The 27,984-nt window shown below is 40.7% G+C and overlaps 1 protein-coding gene across 4 annotated transcripts; it reads right to left on the minus strand.

The window, feature by feature from the left end:
• Positions 1 to 1,551: 1,551 nt before the first annotated feature.
• st3gal3b (ST3 beta-galactoside alpha-2,3-sialyltransferase 3b) lies at positions 1,552 to 27,978 on the minus strand. Of its 4 annotated transcripts, XM_037275410.1 has the most exons (14): positions 27,721 to 27,846; positions 27,559 to 27,663; positions 24,734 to 24,881; positions 21,371 to 21,433; positions 20,893 to 20,934; positions 19,035 to 19,077; positions 18,462 to 18,554; positions 15,684 to 15,778; positions 12,250 to 12,313; positions 12,071 to 12,166; positions 11,725 to 11,911; positions 4,832 to 4,978; positions 3,254 to 3,400; positions 1,552 to 2,092 (listed from the first exon to the last, which is right to left on the minus strand). In XM_037275410.1, exons 3-14 carry the CDS (start codon positions 24,840 to 24,842, stop codon positions 2,003 to 2,005), a joined length of 1,176 nt encoding a protein of 391 aa, XP_037131305.1. In that variant the 5' UTR covers positions 24,843 to 24,881; positions 27,559 to 27,663; positions 27,721 to 27,846; the 3' UTR covers positions 1,552 to 2,002. The 4 variants fall into 4 exon arrangements, with proteins under 4 accessions (XP_037131305.1, XP_037131306.1, XP_037131307.1 ...); XM_037275411.1 differs by lacking the exon at positions 27,559 to 27,663 and having other exon boundaries at positions 27,721 to 27,847; XM_037275412.1 differs by lacking the exon at positions 21,371 to 21,433 and having other exon boundaries at positions 27,559 to 27,977.
• Positions 27,979 to 27,984: the final 6 nt, after the last annotated feature.

Genomic DNA, 27,984 nt, shown 5'->3' on the forward strand with positions numbered 1-27,984 from the left:
TCATGATTTTCCTTTATAAATCATTGGTTGTTCAGATCAGCAATCATATAGCAGACAAACACGGTGATATTTGAGAAGTGAAATGAAGTTTATAGGATTTACAGAAAGTGTGCAATCGTTACAGTCGGCTCGGTGTTGAACTGGTTAGCACGTCCGCTTCATAGTTAGGAGGGTCCGGGTTCGATTCCCTCCCTGTGTGGAGTTTGCATGTTCTTCCCGTGTCCGCGTGGGTTTTCTCCGGGCACTCCAGTTTTCTCCCACATCCCAAAAACATGCTTGGTAGGCCGATTGAGGACTCCAAATTGCCCCTAGGTGTGAGTGTGGATGGTTGTTCGTCTCTGTGTGCCCTGCGATTGGCTGGCAACCGGTTCAGGGTGTCCCCCGCCTACTGCCCGATGACAGTTGGGATAGGCTCCAGCACGCCCGCGACCCCCGTGGGGACAAAGCGGTACAGAAAATGGATGGATGGTGCAATCGTTACTTGAACAAAAGTGGGCAGTTGCATAAATTTGGGCACCCACCCCAACAGAAAAATGACATCAATATTTTGTAGATCCTCCTTTTGCAGAAATAACAGCCACTTTCTATAGCTTCCAATGACAGTCTGGATTCTGGTTGAAGGTATTTTTGACAAAATATCGCCAGTTCAGTCAGGTTTGATGGTTTCCGAGCATGGACAGCCCGCTTTAAAGCACACCACAGATTTTCAATAATATTTAGATCTGGGGACTGAGATGGCCATTCCAGAACGTTGTACTTGGATGAATGCCTTAGTAGAATTTGAGCAGTGTTTGGGGTTGTTGTCTTGTTGAGGTATCCAGCCCCTGCGCAACTTCAACTTTGTCACTGATTCTTGAACATTGTTTGCAAGAATCTACTGAATACATGCGACCTTCAACTTTAACAAGATTGCTAGTACCTGCACTGGCCACACAGCTCCACAGCATGATGGAACCACCACCAAATTTGACTGTGAGTAGCAAGTGTTTGTCATGGAATGCTGTGTTCTTCTTCCTCCATACATACCGCCCCCTTGTTAGGTCCAAATAACTAAATTTTAGCTTCAAACTGACAGCTGAAATCTCTAAGCTAGCTTTTTGTATCCGTCTCCTAAACTATGACGTTGAACAATCTTTGTTTTCAGGTCATTTGCCAGTTGTTTTGAGGCTCCCATGTTGCCACTCTTCAGAGAAGATGCAAAGAGGAGAACAACTTGCAACTGGCCACCTTAAATACCGATAACTGGAGATGTTTTGTAAAGAAACACCTTCGACCAGAATCCAGACTCTCATTGGAAGCTATAGGAAGCGTTTAGAGGTTGTTATTTCTGCAAAAGCAGGGTTTTTCTGTTGGGGTGCCCAAAGTTATGCACCTGCCTACTTTTGTTCAAGTAATGATTGCACACTTTCTGTAAATCCTATAAACTTAATTCACTTCTCAAATATCACTGTGTTTGTCTGCTATATGGTACATATATTTAACTGAAATTGCTGATCCGATCAACCAATGATTCATAAAGGAAAATCATAAAAATGATCAGGGGTGCCCAAACTTTTGCATACCACTAAAGTAAAAATCTTTTGCTATTTACACTGAGGAACGTGAATACATTCAGGCAGCAAGGAGGAGAGTAGCGCCACCTCTCTCCTGTTCGAGGTACTTTTGGCACTGCTAATACTCGGCCCGTCCCTGCACCGTCTCCGCTTTTGACCCGCCGTCCGCCAGTCACGTCATTGGTGTGATACCGGAGATTAAATCGGTAAACAGGAAGTGGGTGCAATCAGTCGTTCCCACCCCTCCACGTGCTTCAATCTGTCGACGTCTTTGGTTCGGAAGGCACGCGTGTGCGCACGTCACCGCTTAACTTCTTTCTGAAAGTAATCTCCGTTGATATGAAATCGAATATCGTGTGGAGGCCACCTGGACACTCCAGGGTGGGTTTGCTCTTTCCCTGGCTTCCTGTGCAGTAGTCCAAAGGGAAGGAGACTAGAGGCCACTATGCTCAGATGCCACTGGTGAGGTCCGAGACAACATTGGCCTTCACTAACTTGCGCAGGAATTCTTTCTCCTTGGATATGTTGTGTGTCCACGACTGTGGGAATCAGAAAAACAGAAGGAAAAAAAAAAAGGTATTAACAGAAAATTGTGGATTTAAGTATTAAGCCCTCCGAACGACTTTGGCAAAACAATGATGCTAATTGTTAGCCTGAATATTTTGTGTCGGATTAAGCTAGCAGACAAGTTACACGGTTGTTGTAAATACACTATTTGTTTGAAGATGACGTTGGCTACAACTTCAAATGGGAGTGGCAAGAAACAGCTTCAAGCGACATTTCTGAAGAATTGCTCACTATCTACAAAAATGTTGTGACTTGAGTTTAGATGTGCAACAAATCTGAAATATTAGCAAATTAGCACAGTGACATCGCAAAACAGATTCCTAATTTATTGTTGTGCATTTTGTGTATTTGAAACAATGTTAAAGGAATGGAATTTTAAACTTTTTTTTCTTTTTAAATCCAATTAATCTATTAATTGACAAAATATTCAACAGACTAATAGATTGCTAAAATAACGGTCAATTGATTTCTGTGTTTGTCTCATTTGACAAAGTGGTCCTGGTTGAAAGACGTGTACGCTGATGGGAAACAGACTTTAACGTGTTTATCAACTTCATTATCTGGGTTCAGAAGAGCAAAAAGCGCAGGCAACAGCAGCAGTCAAGTGCGCCACACGGCCAACAATGAATGGCTGATGATGACAGCCTTGATGAAGATGATAATAAACGCAAACAGCTCACCGGGAGTTTAGAGGAAGGTTATCATCAAACGGCGCTCATGGTTTACCCACGTCAACACTCGCGCTGCTTTTCAGTGTAAACGGTAGAGGACGAGCTTGGAAGGTGATTCGGAGTGGCCATACGTTGAATGATGGCCAAAGTGTGGAGAATTTGGACACTTGTACAAACTCAACATCTTTATTCATTCATTCATTTTTCTACTTACTCCAAACATTGGCCGGAAAAATTATACTGTAGTGAAAAAGAAATGAATTAACTCAAAATTGTAATAAACTAAGTACCAAAAATGGATCAGTAATTATTATTTTATTTTTTTTTTGCTGTTGCATTCAACAAACAGTTGTGACTGTCAGACAAGGCTTGCCGAAATCAATGATCACTTTCATTCCACTTATCCGCAGGTTGTCACTTTATTAATACTCTTTACATTTCCTTACATCCTTTAGCACTCACCTCTTTGATAGCAGACATCTTGACAGCCTCGTAATAGTGAAGGGGCGCGTGGGGCGCGTTCATGTCATAGCCGAAACCGGCTACCGCCACCTCATCACAGTTATGCAGCGCCATAGTTATGGCAACCGTGCCTAAAGTTGGAATGTTCTGTAGCAAAGACACACAAGCTCTGGATCAATTTCAGACCATTTTGAATTTTGCGCACTTGGCGCCCAGTCCCACTTCTGTCTCCAGAGCGACTAACTAAACGTTGATGACTCGGTCATTAACTATTAGGTGTAAGACGTGACCCCCGTCTATGACTCGGTGATCTACGGGCCTGAACTGCGCTTCCTTATCGCCTCGGGCCGCCGCTGATCGAGGAAGGTGGGGGGTTATAGATTGGATGTGTGTGTGTTTTGTTTAAAGAAGAAAGAGTGGAGGGAGGCCCCATTTAAATCATTACTCTGATTTGCAGCCCTCGGGCAAGGTGGACCTGAACAAGCAGCTGGCCAACCCCCTACTGTGTGCTCAAATAGATTAATTTACACACCGTGGTACAACCAATCAAGCTACTCATCCGTTTCCACATACATAAACATACAGTATGATGGTCAAAAGGAGAGATGGGGGCTGAAAGGCCGGAAAAACAAAACAGAGTAGAACATAAAACCCTGCAGTTTTCGACGGCAATACAATGATACCTTGAAATCCAAATGTGCTAATCCAAATGAGCAGAAACACACTCTCACCAGATGCCCACATGTTGAACACATGTCGGGTTCATGAAGGGGTGTTTGGAGAGCCCCGGAGGACTGCGCCCGGGTGATGCTCACTTATAACATTGCCGCTTTACTTTCCAACAACGCACGCACATAAGCATCTGATGCAGGGGTCAAACATATCAATCAAGAGCTGGGTCAGAGTCCAAAAGCAGAGACTGACTGCCTCAATGTGAGAGAATTGATTCCAATATGGGAATCTTGATTTTTCAAGAATCCCCCCTCTGCCCTTTATACTCAATGTTTTTAATGGCTCCAAATTTTACCGAGTTGCTAGCAATGTTGTTATCAAATATGGAATTTGCTACTATCAACTCACAGTTGATAAAAATGTTCATTTTGGCTAAAGTGATTACAATTGTAGCATCCCAAAAATGTTTTTTGTTACACTCATTTCTTATTTGCAACAATTATGACCTTCAGGTATGCTAGTAAAAGGCAAAAAAAACATCACGTACACTACGAGCAAAATTTCAAATATTCGGACAAGTGACAAACATTTCCGGTTAGAATAAAAAAAAAAAAAAATGCAGCTTGATTCATTCATGTGTATTCCCCCCCACGCCATTTCTTTCCTTTCCCTTCAAAGATAACTTACAAGCCAGGTGGGAACATTTTGTGTTCCAACGACTGCCAAGTCTCAATCACTTGAAGAAGGTGGATACTTTGTCTCTTCCCTGTGATCCTAAACAAATTCCTGATTCGGTCCTTCCACAAAGATTAGGGAAATTATAAGCCAATTTCCAAGCCTAATGCTGGTAATTCTTGACTGCTGGCTCATCAGGAAGCTGCAAGTGTGTGCCTGCATTAGACTTACCCCTTTTCCCATTATGCCATTGTTAAAGGGCAGGCCGATGAACTGGAAGGCAGCCTCCTGGATGAAATAAGGGTTGAGGATTCTCATCTCGCTGGGATCACGAGGGACGTGCTGAGCCACAGACTTCCAAAAACCTTCTGTACCTCGCTGGTGAGCCAGGCGGAACAGAGAGAAAGATAGAAAAGAAAAGACAGATGTCAAGTTAAAATCAGAACAGTGCCAACCTTTTAAAATATTATTTAATAAAAAAAAAAAAAGGTAAATAACCGGTTTTACAAATACAAGTTTGCCCCTGTCTTCATTTTTCATGGAAAACATATTAAGCGCTTATCTTTTTTTTTTTTTTTTTTTTTTTTTAAAAGAATTTTGTGGCTTTAAAATGAATTAACCACCCCCATGTATTTCAATGGGCATCACAGATTTTTGCTATTCGCAAGCCAGCCCAGACGCTATCTTCCACGAATAGTAAATTTATGTTCACAATAAAAAAAATTTAATACACTCTTCCTTCTTCTCCTGCTGCACTGCTGTGCTGAATGTTTAAACTGAACTGACATCAAAGGTTGAATATGGCATTTCAAAGGAAGAGATTCAAATCACACCTTGACCTGAGGGCATTGCAGAGACCAAGAGTTTTTTTTTTTTTTTTTTACATAAAGCAATCATCATTAGGCGTTTGGGAAGCCAGCTAGACAGACAGGCAGTGCAGAATAACTCAACTTAATGAAATGCACTCGCTCTAGTCAATTATTTCGACCAAACAGCACAGAACCCGCCAGAAAAAGTCATTAGCCCGTCTTGGACAACAGTTTCACGCCTCCAATGATAATTTCCTTAGCCCATTACCCGTGTCAGACGATAAACAAAATGCCCAAACAACAAACCAGCGGTGCGTGATTGACTTGGCCAATAGTACGACTTCCTAAAAGGACTAAAGCCAGCCAGATCATAAGATGAAAATGGGAATCACCTGTTCAAATAACACTCGCTTGGTTACCTTTGATATATCCATGCATGACTGTATGCTTGTCGTGCGTGTGTGTGTGTGTTGGCAGAGGCAAACAAGTCTGCCGCATTCAAAAACAGTGGCGGCTCTTTTTTGAACTGAGGCCCAGCTCTGTGCTTTTGGCAAGCTGTAACAGGAACAACAGCTCATCTCTCCTGTCAACACAGCTTGTGTTTGCCAGAAATCTATTTAGCAATGTGTGGATGTGTATACGTCTTGGTTACGCTCAATAAAGACAGTCAAACGTATTTTTCACACACAATACACAATTTCACTTTGCACAGGAATGACCCGACATGTACTGTACACATAGCAATGTGACGGGCGGTGAGCTCTTTGATGACCTTCACAAATGGTGCCCAAAATGTGGCCCGGGGCCCATTTAAGGCCTCCCGCTTGCTTAATTTAAGCCATCGAAGCAACGTTCTAGAAACTCATGAGACTCACAACTAGCCAACTGTGCATTGCTGCTTCCACAACTACTACTTTCCTACACAGCTTTCGAGGCACTTTGAGACACCAGAGGCATTGCTGTCTTTTTAAGAGTTCACTAAGCAATATTAAAAAGGTTAAATGCAAGTTGTGCATTGTGTAAGACTGAATAGAAGCAGCGAAGCCAATGGGAGTAGCAGTCAAAAAAAAAAAAAAAGCCTCGAGGGAACAGGATGTTGCCTCCACTTGGCTTGACTGCTTACCCGTGTGCGAGTGTGTTAGACACGAAGAATACTGCAAAGCTACGCCAGTGGCATTTTAACACAGACGGCACAGGAAGTGTCTCAAGACCACTCAAACACATGCTCCAAAGATGGACAGAAAAATGTTGCCGAGATCGGCGTGTCACCAAACTGCCATTGGAGAGGAAATCGCTTTTTCTCTTGTCCTGCAATTGCTTATAGTTAAAAGGGCCGAGGACATTCGTCAGGACGTGTAAATCTGCTTTTCAGTAAAACACCTGTTAAAACAAGCTTTAACTGGGACGGAAAACTCCAACACTCACTTTGGTGAAATCAATGTGAAATGTTCCACTTTCACTTGCTCTCAACCACAAAGTTGACTTTTTCTCCCACAGGAGAAATGCTCTTGATTAGGGAAATTTCTGCATACAAAAAAAACTATAAATAAAATATACTAAAGTATAAGCTAAACATTGTGGTGGTTGTAGTTGTAAAATCGGATTACACAACCTAACGCTTACGTTCAATGATACAATTAAGATGAATCAATGTGAGCCCAGAAAAAATACATTATAGGAGGGCTGCTATTAGGAGTCAATGAGGTGGAAAAGTAATGCAAACAATAAAGAATGCTCAAGGCACCACATTGAAGCCTTCATTTTGTAATGAATAATGAGGTCTCATAACGAAGGCAGCAACAGCAGCAACATAAACGATTTTGGGATGGAAGAAAATCCGTCCTACTAATGAAGTGATTAATCCGATTCAAATGGATTTGGCATTATTCAACACAATAAGAAGCTGTCGTATCCTCACATTTACAGCTGTATCTGCATATGCCCTTAAGGAGTGGGTGAGCGGCGATAGGGCTGGATGATTATGGGAAACAAAAATTATCAGGATTATTTGAATTGAGATTGAAATCATGATTACTAAAACAATCATTGATTTCAAAACATAATTTTTTATGGCTTTAAAATAACTGGCTATCTTTTCAGCCAACGTCGCTTGATCATGCATGCCTTAGTCTCGTAAATGTCGCCCAACTATGTGGAAGTGCACCCTAATTGGTTTCAATACCTCTTTAATACCATTCCAAGTTTCAGCCTCTTCACGTCAACTTAGAACGCAGGATTTACAAGCGTTCAGTTTATTAGTAAGGAAAATCACAGCCATAGAAATCATCACTAAAGAGTTTAATGCTTGGGATTAGTTGGAGATATTGTCAAAGGGCAAGGAGACCTAGTATAAGCCAGGAGAAGTGGGGGATCAAACGCGTGTTATGGGAATGAAGGCTAAAGTCCTAAAGTGGAAAATGGGCAGCATTTCACAATGGGAACTCTAGTCCTTTATAATTCCATTATAACATCTGCGATTCATACATGCGACAAAATATCAAATAATTGTTAAGTTATTTTCAAACTGTCTATACCAGGGGTGGGCAAACTTTTTGACTTGCGGGCCGAATTGGGTTCTAAATTTTGACCGGGGGGCCGAACCAGGAGCAGATGGATGTAGTGTTTGTGTGAAGTAATATAAATGACATGTAAAGGTCATTGCATAAAAGGTTTTTACTTTTAGTAGATACTAAAGCATGGATATTAAAAAAAGCTTTTTGAAAACAAATGCATTTATTAACAGCATTAAAAACATATTTCACCAAAAAACTACTATCAGTGATTCTTATTAAATACGACACTGTTATGATGAATAACATTTTCCATCACTTCAGCGCCTGCAGGTCAGATTTATGAAATATGTTTATCTAATGAAGCGAAATCACATCCAACGGCAAACTTTCTGACCAAATACATCATCTTGAAGAATCAGTGAAAGAATACATGTAAATAAAGTAATAAAGAAATCAATAGTATTGTTGGTTTCCCTTTTTTGCTAGTGCATCATAGTCTGGAGTAAAATTTGTTGTGGTGATTCTTAGGATAGAGCCGAGGTGTCGGTCCGTTAACCTAGATCTGTGACGGGCTTTGTTGACGTTCATGTGGCTGAACGTCTTCTCACACACGTAGGTCGAGCCAAATTGTCCACTCTTTTTTAACATTCGGCACTCAGTGTCCACCTTTCTTTTCTTCGGGCCACTCATTTTAATGGAAGGATTCCAGGGGAATGTTTGTGGGTGGCATTAGCGTAAAACTGTATCTGAAAACTCAGCGCGCGAATTACGAGTATATTGACGTCACAGCCTACACTCGAAATTCGGCACTGATAGATGAAATTACTACGTACTACTGAGTACGCACACGCACTTGTGAGTGTGCACCGAGCTTTCTGACACGGCTCCCGGGAGTAAATGCGCGGGCGGGCGCTTCCCCATCTACTGGGGAAACATAGTAATTGCTGGGAAAATGACCCAAAAAAAAATTTATAATACAATTTATTCAGGTTTGGCGGGCCGGATTAAACGGCCCCGTGGGCCGGATGTGGCCCGCGGGCCGTAGTTTGCCCATGTCTGGTCTATACTGTGTACCACCTCAAAAACTACCAAGTTATCTAAGAATCATTTTAGTAGACAAAAAAAAAAAAAACTCTCTGGACCTGTCATTCAACACATACAGTTGAATCTTAATTCTTACAAGTAATGTGTACATAATCATTTGACATCTGGAATAAGCTCATTTTATCCACAGCATGAAGATGCCTTTAATTCCCTGACAAGCGAGCATGGTATAATTTGCAATTGGGATGTTCTAAACCACCGTTTGAGGATTTGGCCGAATTAAGTGATGTTTACCATGGTCCGTGGTTTACCGTGGTCCAACCACGGAAGCGGAGTGGATTGCGGAAGGTGGACTTCAAGTCGTTTCAAATCTCAAACAACAACTTTGAAGTACTAACAAACACAATTACAGCTTTTTGGTGATTGGTCGAGCTAGGCTCATGTGGTGCATGGTGATGGATAAGCACGATGTTGTCCACTAAGCAATGGGATAAAGGCAGCAGGGCAAACTCAAGCTAGCTGTTTTAAATATGTAAATATTTTGGAAAGCTTGCAGGAATCTATTTTGAGCATTTGCACAGATCTCGAATGTTTAAAAAGGGGCGTACAGTGTTAAATTAGTTGTCTAAATATAAAATGACTGACAGAAAAAAATGGGCATTGAAAAAAATTATAATAAACGTTTTGAATGAAATAGGAGGGCTTTGCATTTTGAGTTTATGTTTTGACATTGTCTCCATTCCTGTTATATGTTTTAGGCGCAGAGAGGACAAACACAGCAGTGACAGAACTTTCAGCTTCAAATGGCATGTTTACTGCTTGCTGTATACCTTTCGCTGTTTCCGCTTGAAAATATCACCGTGTAAACAAACAACCGTGGTTTTTCGGTGCATGAACTGCAAATGCACACTGAGGATAAGGCAAAAAAAAAAGAAAAAAATCAAAACGTAGATAAACATGATTTTTGGTGGTTGTTATCTTGCTGCGATTTGAGCACAGCGTGTAAACCGGGCTTGTGCGCACGTGGGGTCAGACTACGCACTGGAATGAAAAATATGTGGGGCATCAGAAGGCAAAAGACACATTTAATTTAAAAAGAAAGCCTAGTAAAGGAGTAATTCACATGTACTTACTATTTTATTCATTTTTTTTTTTTTTATCTACAGTATGTCATGCGTGGGAGTGTGTTGGGGGGGTTAGGGTTAGATAAAAGATTGTATCATTGCCTTAGAAATTCTCATTTTGTTTAGTCATCCAAGAAGATATAGCACAGCCGAGGAAAGCTCACTGGCCAGCGGCTAAATGAGACAATATAGGACCGCTACGTTATGTTCCCCATCCTTAAAAAAAGGGAAGAACAAATGGGGCCTGCACTAGCTTTCATAAGCAGCGTAGAGATAGAAAAGGCCCCAAATATCCCCTCCGGCTGTTATTCTAAAGGTTTTGCAAAGCAGAATAAAAACTCAAAAGAATCGACTGTTGTAAAGCAGCCCAAAGTTACATGAAAGCTTTCCCTCCGGATGGCAAAATGAAAAGAGTAAAGAAAATGGGGAAACCCCGATGTGCACTTTTTTTATTGGTTATTACATTTGCGACGTTGCGTCGCCATTCACCGGCGATTTGGAGTCCAATTGGATGAACGCGAGAACTAGTTAAGGAACCCCAAAACCGCACGCCATTTTGTTCGACCTATGCATCACAGCTAGAAATGTGTGAATGGAAGCACGCAGTACACGTGCGCACACATGCGCACACGCACACTTGCATCTCCTTGTGTTTGTTTCCAATGTATTAGCGAGTGCTAGGTGTGAGTCAGATTACATAAAGCCAGGATAAAAGTCTTTTAACAAGACGACAATTCCTTTAAAACTACAGCTGAGACTAAAAACCCACTTTGAATTGTAAATGGTTATTGTTGCCACGGCAACGAGTGTTGTTTTGGAAAAAGGTCCCAGAGGCTCAAATTTTCTTGCTAAAACATATATTAAGTGTGACAAAACATAATTGGGGATAGGTTTTATGAGTTGATAGGGGGATTCTATATATATATATTTTTTTTTTTTTTGATGAATATTTTTTAAATAGGCTTCAATAATAATAATTGCGCCATTGTCCACTGAAGAGCCTTGAAATAGTCTCAGCTGTGGAGATACTTGGAATGTTCCTGACCGATTTTGAGTGACCATGAAAAAATAAGGATTAGAACTATTTAAAAAGTTATTTATCTTTTACAGTCCGAGACAAAGACACAATATGGTCAGTCAGACAGACCATCTGGAGTTTTTCCATAAATATCTCATGCAACTGAACTATTTTGACAGAATTAAAATTGAGAACTCATCTGTGAGTTGAGAGGAAAGAAAGGCCTGCAGGGTAGTCATTTTATTCTCTGTCTCTCTCTCTCTCTCAATTGATCTTTCTTAAGAATTTAAACCATCTCCACCAGAGTTAACATTCATGATGTCCCGGTGAAGGAATGTGCAGAATGTAGGTTAGGCTGCTATGTTTTGCTAGAAAGAGAACAGACACTCAAGCAACATAATTCCCAGAGGTGCTACTTTAACGCAGATTAAGGGGGTGGGGGGGAAAAAAAAAAGAGTGCGTGAAACAACCCCATTGAAAAACTTTAGGGTTTTCATTTTTTTTCAAATTCAGCGCTTCATTAAAGTTGTGTTAGTTGTGTCTAAAGTTCTTTTCATATTGCCCGTCTAATGGCTGAAAGGCAAATGCATGAAATTCTCAAAAAAAATATTCTTACCAGTCTCTCCTTGAAGACCATCTGTCGAAGCCACTTGAAGTCCAGTGGTTTGAAAGCAGAAAAAACAAAAAGGGAATCCTTTTCGTAGTGTTCCGGCTTTTGAATAGCTCCCTCTGGGTAGGTAATTCTCATTGTTGTTTTGGTCCCTACATCCTTGCCGTAACCGGCCACCGGAGCTTCGTTCAATCTGGAACATAAGGAAATCCCGCAATACGAGTTTGGAAGCAATCTGCCAATATTGCAATAATTTTGATTATCATCACTAAAATGAGCAGTTAAAGATTCATTATGTGCATTTGAATCGTGCTCAAATAAAGCTTTTGGTAAATAACAGCAGCGTACTCACCTGACCACAACATTGTAGTCATCTATACGTGATCCCAGAGATTTGTTGGACAGGATACCTCCGTTGCCAACTATGATGCATTTTTTACAGCTTAGACTAAAATGTAGACGGCAAAGATTAGTGGGCAAGAATATATGAAAAGAAGGCTGTATTTGTGGCATCCTGTTAGGACAATTTACCTGTCCAGCTCATCTCCTAGTCCAAAGTTTTTGGTGGTTGTCAAAATGCTGTCTATGATTCTCTCTGGGCAGGAAAAAAAATAAATACCACATATTATTTGGATGAGTGTTCTATAGTAAAACTCTGTTAACTCATTCACTGCCATATAAACGTCATTTTGTAAATGGGCTGGCGGTGAATGCGTTAACCGCCTCAATACAAACTCAACAAACTGCCAAAAGGGACTTCACAACAAACTTGGTGGTCTTGAGCTCAGTTGGAGCAAAGATCACCTACCTCCATTTCTTCAATTAGCAGAGAAGGTGTGAGCTTCAGAAATAGAGGCGATGGGGAGTTATTGATGGGGGGAAAGGCTGTCGAGGTTCTTATGAGGAAAACGACATGCAGGGTTCAGAAAGGTATGTGGGTGTATGTCAAAACTCTCCAAAAGCACTCAGGGAGGAATGCTGTTTTCAAACACGCACGAGTTAAGTGGGCGATATTCAGCTCATCTCCCTGCATGGTGAGAACCCCTGTGATCGGCAGGGTGAGGAACGCCGATGTTTAGTCATAGCGCGCATTCCTGCCATGTTCGACAGCGTGTTGTGCAAGTGTCATGCTTTCAGTGTTAGACCTTCAATGTATTTATTACCTCGCCTGCTCACCATGTTTAGGCCCATCATACTTGAAGTTCTTCCATCCATAATATAAGAGTTTAATTGATTCCGTGACTACACTTGCAACTCAAAGCACTCATCTCAAATCATCTTTCCATATTGACATGAGAAGTGATGTTAAATGTTCAGTACAGCCCCCCTTAAATGTAAAGTTTTTTTAACAAGGGAAATAGAACTTGATAATGATGTACTTTATCAAAGCATACAATATTGATATTAATTTAATGGACAATGTGCTGAAGGAGAGAATTACAGCTTTTCTGCAAGCTGAACAATTATTAATTATTCTATGCAGAAGATCAACACAATGCAAAAACTATTTTTTATATCACGCATTTAATCAAAATAGTCCGAGTATTTTTATGTCTACATTTGTTGTTCCATCTTTTGTGTTCAAATAACTATCGCCTAAAAGATTACTACACCGCAACACTGATGCTTTTTGTTAGCCTCTCTAAGGCATTTTACATTGTTTGTTAAAGCTTAACAGACTGCTGAGGCAAGCAGCGTTATGTGGTTGTTTTAAATACTTTAACTACTTTAAATACAATTCTTTGCTTTGTTTAGTTTGACAGTAAACAACTCGGAGCGGCAATAAACAGCATCAAGCTTCTTTTTGAAGAATTGTTTGTCGCTGCCAAAAGGCTGCATGTTGTGAAATTTGTTGGGTTCCTTGTCAACATACAGCTTTCATATCATATATGCCAGATGTAATTTTGCCACTCCCACCTAAAAAAAAAACAGGCCAGGGTAAAAATCTGGAAGAACAGATCACTATAAAGGAATTAATATTTATCAGTGACAAAAATATATATATTTTTTTTTCCTCAGATGTGTGTTTTGCCATGTAATTGGGGAGCATACCAAAGCAAAAAGTTAAAGTGAGGGGTTGTTTCAGACATGACACAATCCCTTTCACTCTAATGATTAAACTGCTGAAGGGGAGAGAGAAAAGCACCAGGCCGTTGTTTGGATGTGGTGTCGATGTCTGGCGTCAAGCATCACCCTGAGCAGCATAAACACACGCTTAAGGACCACACCTGGATCTAAGCAGGTCTCAGAGACAAATCTCACTCTCCAGAGGATGGCACCATAGCTAGGCTAATTGTTGTAGGTAGAACACTGAACATTTCATAACACAGAAGGATGTGTTATGGCGCAGGCACAGACAAATTGTCGTAGGCCATAACACTACACTGGAATCACAGAAATTTTTAACGGCAACAAAGAGGAAGAGTTTTGGAAGTATCAACCGCGTATAAACACAGACTACTTGCTGGAAATGCCTAAACATAATAAAACGTCAAGTGAGGAAAGAATGGCTTGCTCTTTTGTAGGATGATGACAACAGATCCATTACTAATGATTTTTTTTTAATATCCAGACATTAGTTATGTCACTCATTTGGGCTGTAGGGAGGTGGCTTATTCTAGCTACATTTGGGGTGTAACCTGTATAGCTCAATAGCAGATCACATATATGTAATCAGTATTTCAAAAAGCATTTTTAAAAAAATATATATTTTGTAGTTATTCAATGCAAACATGTGCTTGCCATTAAATAGAGCACAGGTGTCAAACTCAAGGCCCGGGGGCCAGATACGGCCCACCACATCATTTTATGTGGCCGGCGAAGACAAATTGTGCATCAAATTCGTGTCATTCCTAGAATTGCAAATTGCCTTCACTTTTAATATCTTTTTTTTTTTAAATATTTGACCAGTTTTTACTCGTCTGATTTGAAAAAGAGTAATTTGTTGTTTGTTTTGTAGCCTTTACTGTATATAATATGAGGTGCTCATACATTTGTTTGGGTTGACAGTCATAATGGCCCTCCGAAAGAAGCTATGACTACAACGCGGCCCGCGAAAAAAATGAGTTTGACACCCCTGATATAGAGGTACTAAAAGTGAACTCAAATATTTTTGAGTGGATGAAAGTTATTTTGGTTATCAATATAAACTTTGCCAGATTTTACTCCATCCAATTAACAGCAGCATGACGTAACGCCAGCGCTACCGTAACATCCTACTCGGACAGCCAAAAACAGCAAGCGAGTGAGCGCATTCCATCTGGCAGCATCATCCCAACAGCCGTAACATTGCCGCACTTTTGGACAATTAATGAAATGCAGGTACTTCGTTATGTAGGAAGTGTTTATTTGAACATGACATAAAGGGAGCATGCCCAGACGGTGCGTCAAAGCGCAAACAGGCAAGTGGAGGTCACATTGTGGAGTTGTCTTGTGCAGAAGTGTTCTCATCCTTTAGTCAACCAAGTAGCATTCTATTCAAGATATGCTTAAGTTGTAACACATTGCCACGTGAGAAACACTAAAAAGGGAAACCCGACTGTTCCACGGGGAGAAGAGAACACCGAGCGCACAGAGTGACAGTGAGGGCATGCGTCTGTGGATTACACAAAAACCCCGAAAGAACACAAAGACAACATTGTTGTAACGCTTCAAAGTACACAACCAAAAGCCTTTATAAAGTTTTATCCTATGATCCAATGTCATTGTAAGGTGGTTTTGTATCAGAAACGTTTCATGCATTTTAGTCACATAATCAGACACCAATCAGTGATGTCTAGATAGGCGGCCGATGAGGTCAACTCTTCTTTTTATTTAAACTCAACGATAAAAATAAACAGCATCAACACGAAAGGGGTATGATATCATCATCATATCATCGTCGTCAGCGACCACAACAAACGATTCATGAACGATACAAAAAAAACAAACATTAAGGAGTCCCAAAAGCAATGACTATATCTTACCTTGCGTTTTGAATCCAAAGGGAGGCAAGTAATTGCTGACTTTTGTGAGACGTTTGAAGTTTTGGTCTAGAAACATGGGCGCCGCTTTTGTGAACCTTTCGAGAGACAAGGGAGGAAAGAAAAGTGCAGGGGATGAGTTTGTTTGCTCAGATCAACCTAAAAGTAACATTCTGTCTAGATCTTTTATTCCATCATGAACAAACCCAAACACACTCGTCTACCGTCGAAAGAGTGATAGCCCAACAAAAGCAAGCAAATAAGTGTAAAATAAAACAGAGCTTGAGGCCAATGTTTTTAATTAACTACATGACCTGTAAATTCCAGAATCGCTTCTCCCTTATCCTGTGTGTCCGTATTTGTCCCTCAATGACAAATTGATGCTTGGAAAATCAAAGGAAGCCATTTCCTGAGAGTCACACCCGAAACGAGAGCGCCGAGATACGAGTGGCCTTTTTCCTCTGAGCTGCAGGATGGATGTGTGTGTTTATTTGACCTTCCGCTGGTGTGGAGAAACTAGGGACGCAAACACTCAAATCTTTTCTAAACCATCCAGAAGTCATTTTGATAATTACTGGCTACTTTTGCATTTTTATGTATTAGGCAACAATCCAACCACAGTTGAGTCATAAGTCATTTAAAATGAGTAAACGAATGGGGTACTTAAAAGTGATCTACAGTTGAATAGATAACATATAAACAATAATAACTTTAAGGACTGGAGATGGCCTTCAAAACAGGATTCAGAATCTAATAGCTTGTTGTGGGAACTACAGTACGCGGAGTTCCCTATGCACAATGACCAAAACATGGCAGAAATTAGGGGCAGGCTTCGGAACTTCAATTTAGTTTCTTTTCCACGCACCCTAATCTGTCTTTAGATGGCTTCATTATGCTCCGGCTTCAAAGCAAGCAAGCCTGAGAGGTCGATTAAGAGAGGACAAGCAGCAGCCCTCTCTTGACGTTTCCAGCCAATGCCATGTGAGAATTTGCTCATAGCAAAACAAATGGGGCGTTTGGTGAACCCATCAGACCTGTAAATAAAACAGAACCCAGCGCAAATCACTTATGCCACAGCAACAGTCTGTCACTGACAAGCAGAGACGAGGGGGCTGCTTGTTGTTAAAAAGCGAGGGCTCCCGAAACAGCCACAGAGGCTACGACACATTGTCTTCATTTCCTTTGCAAAATCCATCTCTCACTGGCAATATTTTCATAACCGTGCCACTTTGAGTTCAGTGGCAAGTCTTGAGTGAGACCTCCGGTACAGTTTGCGGTAAAACTCAAAAAGCAGCCAGGTGTGGAAAATTAATTGCATTGTAAAAGGCCAGAGGATCAGAAGACAAATTTAAGAGGAAACAAAAGAAGATTAGAAGGCGAGGCCACGGACCTGCTGATTAAAGAATGTTTTTTTTCCCTAACAGCCGAACTATCCACCACACCTATTTACACAATACCCTGGAACATTTCGATTAATCTCAATTAAAAAAAAAAAAAAATCATTCTTTTTTTTACCTTTCAAACAATTCAGTCATCACCAAAACATGTTGATTTTTCCCTACACACAATTCTCCATGCAAATGTAGACAATGTGCAAGTTTGGACAAATGGAGCACATTGACCTACACGTAGACGTTGAATGTATTCGTAATCAATGAGCTCCCATTGGGGGGTTCTGCGTTGTACAGAACTTTGATGCGGCACGTGTGACTGATGAGAGGAAGTCATTACCAGGAAGGACATTGTTAATACAGCACTGCTTTGACAGTCTTGTTAAGCAAAACTATCATTTACCCACAGTATTTCATCTGAAGAAGCCATTTGCAATGTTTGTGTGAGTAATTTATAAACCCAGACAAGCCATTCGATTTAATTTTTGTAACCTCAGTTTTGGTGCCAAATTGGAATTTAAGTTGCCGTTACCGTGGCGACTGCAAAGCACCACAATACGATCAGAGCAATTTTTTGGCGCTATGGTTAATGTTTAAAGGTGAGGTAAAAAACAAACTTTTTTTTTTTTTACACCTATTCAAAATAATTCTGTGTTGCGTTGGGTGTTATTGGGCCAAAGTACGGTATTTCAATTTAACAGACAATACCATAACAGAGATCAGATCAATTTGGTGCTTTGGAAAATGTTCCATGCATTGGCATTCAGTCCCACGGGTCAGAAAATACGCCATTTATTAGCCTAGCGCCAAGAATCCTAACGGGACAATGTCCTATAGAATAAACTCCATGAAGCTCCCCATAAAAATCAAAGGAGCCAATGACATCACAGAAAGCTGTGGCGGTTTTTCTAGACTGTGTGGTACAAGGAGGCGGGTGATGAGTCATGGTACGACAGACAGGAAGTTGCTTGGTGTAGTTCACAGAGAAAGTCTGTGAAGATCCAGAATTTGATAGCAGAAAGATGGGGGACCTTGTATTCAAATGACAATGACTCTCTTGTGTCAAAGGGGGATAATGAGGACAACAGTCAAGTTTTGTGGTTGGGAACGAGATGATAGAACCGTGACTGAAACTAGGGAAGATTGTACAGGAATGTGGGGGTTTCTCTCTTTCTATTTCCAAACCCTTCAGGCACACTTGGTTGTGAATGGCATCAAACATGTTGATGGTATTCAAAATGTCATTTTCATTTTTTTTCCTCCCCCAACAATGACATTAAATTATAACTGCTTTTTTACAGAGATTTTAATCAAGCTTCTTAGGCATCTGTAATAATTTGGTTTGGATAAAATATATATATTTTTTGGAATGAAAAAGGCAATCTCTCACTTTGGATAGATGCTTGTCATCTTGGCTGCTGCATATCCTGGCTTGCACACGCCTTCACTGAGATTGCCGTACTTGTACGCCAACTCTGGTGGCCTGGAAATAATAATTAAAAAAGCAGAAGCACAGATTCATCAGTTCTACAGTCATCAACGAATATTAATTATAGTGACACGTGCAACCCTCCAAACCAAACTTGTCAAACAATCCACTTGGGCGATCCTTAAGAAGTTGAAGAATTCCCCAACAGGTCAACATGTCAAACGTGTGGGCAAGACAAACCAGAGAGGCCTTGTACAAATAATCATGGCGGCGGTGCTTAAAGCTAAAATCGGCAGATTAGCAACGGAATCATAAATAACTATGTATTCTGTGAGTCTAGTTCAAATAAACAGGGAGAAGACGGAGGGGGTCGACATGCCACGCTTTGGCAGAGGCAAATCCTCGACTATCGGTTGCGATGTCTTGGTGACTCACATTAGCCCCTTTATAGCCACTCATTAAATAAAGACATGATACATAGGATTGTTAAAAAACAACATTTTTTTGATTAGGAAAACAAAAACGTGTACTCACAATTTTGTGTCTAACTGCAGCAAAAAGCCCTGCTTGTCATACACTGGAAGAGAAAGACAAAAAATAGATAGAAAATCATCTTTGATTAGCGTGGAACAGATTGACATGGGGTAAAATATTGAGTTCATTACCACTGGTTCATCTGTGATGGTATGTATTGTCTACCAGCACTTGTAGACAAACATTTGTTTTTTTTACACAAAAGCGGCGGATTTAAGGGATTGAGACAAACAAGCAAGGTTAGGGTGAAGCCAGCCAAAACAGCCTGCTGAGTCTAAAAATAAAGTGAGAAGGGAAAAAAAGTTAGCAATCACCTATGGCCAACCGAAGCGGCGGCCAATAGGTGCCTGCTTATGATGTTGAGGGCAAAGCCGTTAAGGAGATAGAGAAAAACAGAAAAGACGTACCATAAATACATGGGTGTGCCATAAAATGTAGTCACATTTTCAATTACTGAAGTAATATTTGGAAAATGCAACCAAATCTGAAAAAAGTATTCCATTTCAAGCTGATTTCTATTTTCCTGTTATTTCCAACTCAAGAGATGGTCAACTCATGACTTTGTACTTCAAATGCATTCATTAACTCCCAGTAAAATTTTAGGATGAATTCCATTTGTTCAAAGTTGAAAGTGTGTGTACATTTTTCAGGACACCCTTTATTTATGATGTGATGAGAATGTATACATTAACTACAGAGGCATGGTCTAAAGCCCGCCGTACACCGAGGCACACAGCCAAAACCAACTAGCGAATCTCTGCAACAGAGACTCCTCACGCTTCGCTTTTTATCCACGGTTACATAACTTAATGGGATTTAAGTCAAGGTCTGTTGTGTCGCTTGGTATGCGGCGGGCCTGGCATGACCGCAATGTATCCCACCGGGCATTGTCCAATTTCTTATGACACTGCTTTGTGCCAGAAATGTTGTTCAACAAAACAATTAGTTTCTATGAGTATCAACTCCAACAAAACTGTTAGTCTTGAAACGTCATCAAGATTATTATCATTTCAAATACTGATTCAAACAAGTGCGATGTGTTTTGCATAAAAAAAATAAAAAAAATGGTGACTGGTGACAGCCAACTAAAACCAGCATCCCCAGGTTCCCACAGTGGGATACAACTAATATGCAATCATATCACATGATCTAATATAACTTTCTCTTGACCCCTACAGTTCTAAAGGATATAATACATTAATAAGATAAGCATTAGTGAAGAGTAGAAAGAGCAGAGCATTACGGCTGTGGATGTGGAGCTCGTCTTCAGAGAAGCTGAAGGAGAAAGATAAAGACAAGCAAAAAGCCAATGCGAGACAGCTTATTAGGGACGGATCCAAGCACGCCCTGGAGGATGACCACATCTCCCAAAGCAACCGGTGTGGACAAGGGGAAATGTACGCACAGGGTCAAGTCCCCAGACATTAATTACATTGTGAAATGTAAAGCCATAAAGTTGTAGAAATAAATATAATTGAGATCCAATACACTAAATTCAGTCGTATAATTAACTCCATTTTACAGTTTTGTACCTGGGCCAGCAGAGGGCAGTGTTTCATTACAATGCAACTTCCCGGGGACAGGACGTAACAGCACACGCTGTACAGTACATTTCACTATTTGGATCCAATTTAATTTTATGACATCTTGAAAAAAGGTTAAAAAGATATTCTGAAACTATTTTTTTTTTTTTATCTGTGCTAGTGGATGAACATTTCAGTGGTGTTTATTACTATTTAACAGGTGGAGAGGTTTGTCTCATGCCACTGAAATTTTCAAGGAAGGGTCTTCTATTGTTTTTTGATTGGGGGAGAAGAAGGATGGGCAAAAGGTTCACTTGGTGGCACTGCGGATGTACCTGAGCCTACTATTCGTCCCTCGGAGCTATCCGTTTCCAGCTCTGAAACACAAAAAGGTTAGTTAGCAGCATTTGAGGCCAATCTTTGTCAGCGGCATTTAACGTGGAAATAAAGCAAAGGGAACCAAACGAGCGCACAGGAAGGAGAAAGATGGATTAGTAGATTTATTCCCAAGAGGCTGAATTGTCAACACCCTATTGTTTAAGCAAAGTCAGATGAAATGGAAACTGCATTAAATCCCAAACGCACACTGGGTGTGCTTAGGATATTATTGCAGCTTTGTGTTGAGCAACTCGTGAAGATGAAATGAACACAACCACTTTGGGTGAGGAAATGAAAGGTAGATGAAAGTGAAAGGCAAAGCTTTAGTTGGTCAGTTAGCGGGGATTTATATCCCGTGAGAATCAACAACCGCCATCGAGCAGCCCACAGGTTGACAGTCACCCGGTTGAAATAGGCGGGCCAGGGCCCCACTACCTGGAATTCCATTCACTTCATTGCCCCTAGAGAGGACTACGGCTGTCACTTCAGCAACAAGGTCTGAAAACAAAAGGGGGTTAAGATACTGAAATATCACCCATGTGAGAAACAATTGCCGTACAAGTTTTTACACATGGAGACACAAAATGAGGACAAATCTTGGCGGAATCCAAGTTTGGTATCATGTCAAGGCTAAATTACAACTGCTTCCTAAGCAAAGCCATCAAGCCTACTGGACCTTGCAAACACTAAAAATGACCAAGGAAAAATAATTTGAATTCATCAAAGGAACTGGAGAAACTTTTGCACGCACAATTGCAACTATTCGACTTTACAGTACTTTTTGCACAACTTGCTTTTTCTCAAAAGAGAAGACACAGAACAACTCTGAACAATTGAGCAACAGTACTTTGTCATTGTGAGGTTTCACACAGGATGTTTTCAGGGAGGTTGAGTCACCGCTGTCACACACTGTCATGAGCAGGTTGCAACAGAGACAAAGAGAGAATGGAAGAGTTGCAAAAATGGAGGTCCTTTGAAATTGATTGGTCCATTCATGGATCAAGCACCTGTTGTGAATGCTGAACACGTGAATTCAAAGAGAAGGTCAAATCAAGTTCACCTGGAAAGGTCATAGTGCAATTTTTGTTTCATCCTCACCCAAAAGCCGAATATCACAAACTTTTTGTGAGTAGTATAAATATACACACACGGTTGTATACGATATATTTCACATACTAACAACACCAGATGGGGATCGACTCAAAACACACAAAGTTTGAAAGGTGATCATGTAAATAATGGCTTTGACAGTTGATAGTAGACTTCTTGCACCTCAACTCAAATTTCCATTGAAGCACAGTGTGGTGGGAAGCAAGACAGACAGACAGAGAGAGAGAATTTGTGGTTGGACAAGTGATCACACACTCATAACGGGGATGGGGCTGTTCAGACCAAACACCTTTAAACTCATGTTAAATGAGAGTGAGTCACTTGACACCACTTTAAAGTATGACCGACTACAATTTAATAAACTCCAGATGTTCCAGTAGGCTTTTCCCAATTTTTTTTGCCTTCTAGCACAAGTTATTGTTCTGGCTATTTTGAACTCTTCACCATTCTATCAAGTTTTTCTAAAGTTGTCATTCCGGCCGAAGAAAAAGAGCAGCATAACGTGCCTTAGTGCAGGTACAGTATGGGGTTTTTTTGGGGGGGGGGGGGGGGGGGGGGCATATTCAAAAATTCAAAATCTGTCACATTATGCCATTTACAGTCCATGCATTTTAAAATTCTGGTTTCATGTAATACAGTATTTTTTTTATATTATTAGGCGGTAGCCTTGAATAACCTTGAGGCACAAGTAAAAAGTAAACTGCTGATATGATTACAAACATTCCCATTGTGGGAATAACAAAAGTTATCTTAACAATAGGGACTATTGGGGAATTAAAACACTTTATGGCTCATTAATGAGCGAATTTGAACATCTAAAGGCAAGCAGTCTGTGTGAATTCAAATACAGTTGCTTGACAAGGAAAATACGACTTGGCCCAAACACCATAGCTGTGGTGACCATCTGGCAGATCTGCGTAAAGCAGCTGGTTGAGTACATCTTTATTGTTGCCGACTATGTTTATAAGGTCAACATTACTGCAAACGTATCCGTATGGATTACAGATTAGATGGGTTTCCATGGCCCCCAGCCAGATATTATATGACAGTACATGATAGCGTTCCGATGAACGGGACATAATTCTCTATCAGCCTAGAAAGCAAAAATCCAGCGTCATCATCATGGTAAGTCAAGTGCCATACACTTAAGTCTGCGTAGATTCTCAATCATCAAGTCAGCTAGGTTGAATCAAAGCAAATTCGTTAAATGTGTCGTTTGTTATTTTTCCTACTTTCAGAAAACGGTCAAGAATGACTCGTGAAATTATGCTATTAAGCTAAAGAAATTATTGTTAATAAATAGAAATGTACAATCAGAAAATTACCAATAGCAATTGGTTCAGCAAAATGCACCACTGAATCACTTCCGCAGAGGCGCGAATCGTCTTTCTCATTCTAAACAAAAATCCACCTGCATTTGTCTTCGCTTATGTTTCTACCTCAAACTGGGCACAGTGGTGTCAAGTAAAGCAGTTAAACCGGCAAACATTCCTCATTAATCCGAAAACTAATCCAAAAGAGTTCAGCAAGCCACCCCCCCCCAAAAAAAAATACTGCTCTGTGGAAAAATATTCAAAGCCAATAAGAAGACATAAAGAGCAGAATAGACCAGAGAGGAAGAAAAAAAAAATATTGCGGTAACCCAAAAAAATATTAGGCAGTTCAAGAGAAATCTTGTTTCGCCCTCTGCTGGTGAATATCAGCAGTTTCAGAAAAGCTCCTACACAGATAAACCTGAGACCGTAGACTTGACGAGGCTTTATGAGTAAAAAAATCTCTTTTCAAAACAACAATTTCATTGACACAACAGCATACAGGTGAGTAAAACACAGACCTGTAGAAAAACTCCATAAAGCGGAAGTTTCTGAAATGGCGACGGTATTGTTTGAAGCCGCTTTTTAAAAACAGCAGCAAATTCATTCATGAATGGCAGAACACAAAAGCAATTGTTGCGCGTGTGCCGCTCAACCACACAGTATTAGGCTGGTTACCTATGCAAATGTCTAATCTTTAGCTTCCTCAAATTACACAATGATATCAAACACGAGCCCCTCATGCATCAATCGCAGTCAGAATAATTCAACGCTAATTTATAGGGATCAACAAAGACAAATTACTGCCATAAAAAAAATTCTCAACCTGTACTATATTTACATATGTTCCAAGTCTTAGAATAAAACGCAGGAGAAAAAAAAGTTGAGCTTGAAATATTGAATTTGAGTTTCAATATATACATATGATATTACAAAGATAATTTTGAAGCATAACCTAAAATGCCCATTTAGCCGTAAATTCGATTAATCTGTGCAAGGGACACATTTTGTATTTTCAAAGAGAAAATCTCAATTGGTTGTTTGAGAACTCAAAATAAATTCAAAATGCTGCCATTCGAGCACAACCTCTTTGGGTGGATTTTGTGTTTGTAACATTCCAACAAGAGACAAGCCAACAAAACATGCACAAGGAACTTGTCTCAAATATTCTTTGCAACATCCACTGCACTGGGGGAATAACACACAAAAACAGTAATGGGCTGATTATGTAATAAAATATGAAAGCAGACTGAAAGGAACAGATGATGACGAGCAATCAGCACAAAGAGGAAAATAGAAATGTAAAAAAGTAAAACAGAGGGAAAATGTTTCAAAGATTTAGTGGCAATAAAGTAAGACGAGGCTTGCGACTTACGTGGCTTCTGGCCCCATACGTTCAGATGTAACTTTCCCGATGAGTAGTAAATAAAGCCTAGTACCAGCATGGGGCACAGGACGAACAGCAGCTTGTGTGTGGGCTTCATGGTCTTCAGTCATTCACATGGCACTATCCAGGTCATCACCTGCATAACGACAGCAAAAAAAAAAAATAATAATAATAATAATTTAAAAAAACAGTTACCCACATCCTCCAAATAAAACAGGATTCATTTTTTGGACTAAATAAGAGCTGTCATATTGCCTTCACGAGCGCTCACATCAACTGGCGCAGTATGAATTAAATATACCGTAATTTTCGGACTAAAAGTCGCTCCAGAATAAAGGTCGCATTAGCCATAAAATGCACAATAACGTGAAAAAAATATATATATAAATCGCTCCGGAGCATAAGTCACATTTTGGGGGGAAATTTATTCGACAAAATCCAACACCAAGAACAGATATGAACGAGCAACAACAGGCTAAACGATAGGTATGCTAACGTGAAATAAACACAAACGAAGAGCTGCGAACGGGCCTGACGTAACATTCAGAGTTATTAAAAAAAACTATTACATGAAAAACACGTTTATAAAACCATCTGTGTCACTCCAATTCATTAAATCCATCGATCGTCCTTTGTCAACAATGGGTGCGCGCTGCCGACGGCGCTTGCACTTCAAAATATTCCACAGGCCCATATAACGATATATAAATTAGATATCAAATAACTATTATATAAGCACTAATATTATCAAACCATCTGTGCACTCTAAATCATTAAATCCATCGATCAAATTCCTCGTCCTTTGTCAACAACGCCGCGCGTGCGCCCTGACGTCAGCCTCGTCGTTATTCCAAAGATCTAGTATATAACTATATTGTAGCGTTAACAAAGTACAAGGAAAGACGTGGGTTTGGTAAATGGCTCTTTATTTAACCAAACAAACTGCCAGGCATGTGGCGGCGTGGACTTCCAGCCACGGAGGTGGAAGAGATATCCATAGAATAGGACCGGGCGTGCGTAAAAGCCATGACCGAGCCCCATCCACCGTCCCCGGACAGCCACCCGGCCGAGCGCCGGCCCCCGACTTCAATCCACGGAGGTGAAAGAGAGCTAGGGCCGGGCGTGCGTAAAAGCCATAATAGTTTTTCAAACCTTCTGTGTCACTCCAAATCCTTAAATCCTTCAAACTCTTCGTCCTCCGTGTCACTTAGAAACAAAGCCGCTAATGATGCCGGTAGTACGTGGGGCCCTTCGTCATCTTCGTCATCCCGTGATCAATCTTTGTCCTTTTTGTAAACAACCGCCGCGCCACGCCGCGCTGCTGACGTCACTTGAAATTCAAATTACAGTGATCCCTTGCTACATCGCAGTTCGTTCATCGCGGTTTCACTTTCTTTTTTTTCTTGAAAGTTTTTGGAAAAAAAACACATAAATCAGTCATTATTATAAGTCGCCCCCCCCCCCCCCCACCCAAACTATGAAAAAAAACGCAATTTATAGTCCGAAAATTACGGTAATAAATTTTAGCCAAGCCTGCACCATTAAGTTGTTTTCCTTTTCAGTCTAACTTATACTGACCAATAAAATTGATAAATAAAAGATAATAAAAGACTGATATCAGTGAAGTGATTTATTTTTGAACATAAGATCGACCACACACAATTTTTTTTTTCACATTTTTGCATAATTTCATGGCACATAAATCAACATGTTCAAAAAAGGAGACGGAAGAAGCTATTGCTTGTTGTTTTCCTACCCCTTTTATACATCAACCTTCTCAACATGGTTGCTAATTAGTTTTTTCGAAGTACAGAAACCTGATTTATCGGAGGAAGATAATTTTAGAAATGAAAAGCAGTTTATACAATAATATTCTGGAAAGAAAAATAAATAAATAAATAAGATCTGGACTATATAGCTGAAAACAGTCTTGACAATGTTAGTGTTATCTTGTGAGGAGATTTCCATATCATCTCAAACAGAGGGCTTCAACTGCTGACTAGTTGTAGATTAGAAGTCAAATACAAACGTTATTTTAAAAGGGAAAGACAACCCAAGATGTCAAAACTTACAGTTTAATCTAAAATTTGCATTTTGGCCAGTCTAGTGTTGAAAATGGCTCGCTCGCTTGGTCGATGCAATAAACATGACATTTTTGGGAGGCTCCTGTAAAGTGATCGTTTGTGTGTGTGTGTGCGTGTGCGTCCCACCTGATCCTCTACTCATCTCTGTCAATAAAAATATCCAATAAAACTTCTCAAACTTTAAGAAACGCTACAGCTGCGAGCTAAACAAACATAACGGAACTTGAATGTCCCAGCCATACACGTCAGCCTCGCTGGAGTTGCTGCGTACATACGACGGCGATCGTAAAATACTACATTTGCGTTTTTCATACTCCTACCATGCAACAAAAACGGCCAAGTGATGGACGCGAGTGTTGCTTTATTCATGGATGTCAGGGAGCTTCTCAACGAGTGAAAATGTTCAAACGTTAGCTTGTCTATGCTAACAGAGCCCCCCTCATTTAGCCTCCGTCTAGTCAGTCACCAGGCCTGCGTAACAACAAGGCACTGGTCGGCTAAATGTGGCCGCCGGATTGTTCGGTTCTATGATGCAAATGTAGACAGCAAGAAGCGAAATTACGTAAGGAATCTAATTACGCGCAGTATTGTGCACATTGGAACGACCCCCCCCCCCCCCCCCCCCCATAAGACCAGAATTTCCCCATTAGTGTCGCGTAGAAAGAAGGCACGGTTGCCCATAATCAAAATAAAAAGAAGGGAAAATAAAAGGGGGGGGGGGGGCTTTACCTTATCTCCTGTCCTCACAGTCTCTTGCTTCAACCTCAATCCTAATTGCTGTAATGGATGGGATGATAAGAGGAGCGTGTTCTTGCTCCCCTCCAGGCCATGACGCTGAAACCCGAGAAAAGTAACCCGAGGGCACCGGACGCACAAGAAGAGAAAGAGTACCTGCTTCCACCGTTCTTGCATGCATGCAACAAGACGTCAAATGGTGGAGGAGCGCTGGGGGGAAGAAGCAGGTCCTCCACCCCGGGTAGCGGTAAAACTACTGTCACCGTTGGTCACATGAGGCGTCTCGGACGGTAAATTAGGGGTTACCTCCTCCTCCTCTTCTCCTCCTCCTATTTCTTCTCCCAACCCCTTCCTTTCGTTCTCCTCCTCCTCCGCCAATGAATGCGCCTCTTCATACGAGGAGGGGGAGGCTCACATGGT

Source organism: Syngnathus acus, chromosome 17, assembly GCF_901709675.1.
Source record: "Syngnathus acus chromosome 17, fSynAcu1.2, whole genome shotgun sequence".
NCBI classification, from domain to species: domain Eukaryota; kingdom Metazoa; phylum Chordata; class Actinopteri; order Syngnathiformes; family Syngnathidae; genus Syngnathus; species Syngnathus acus.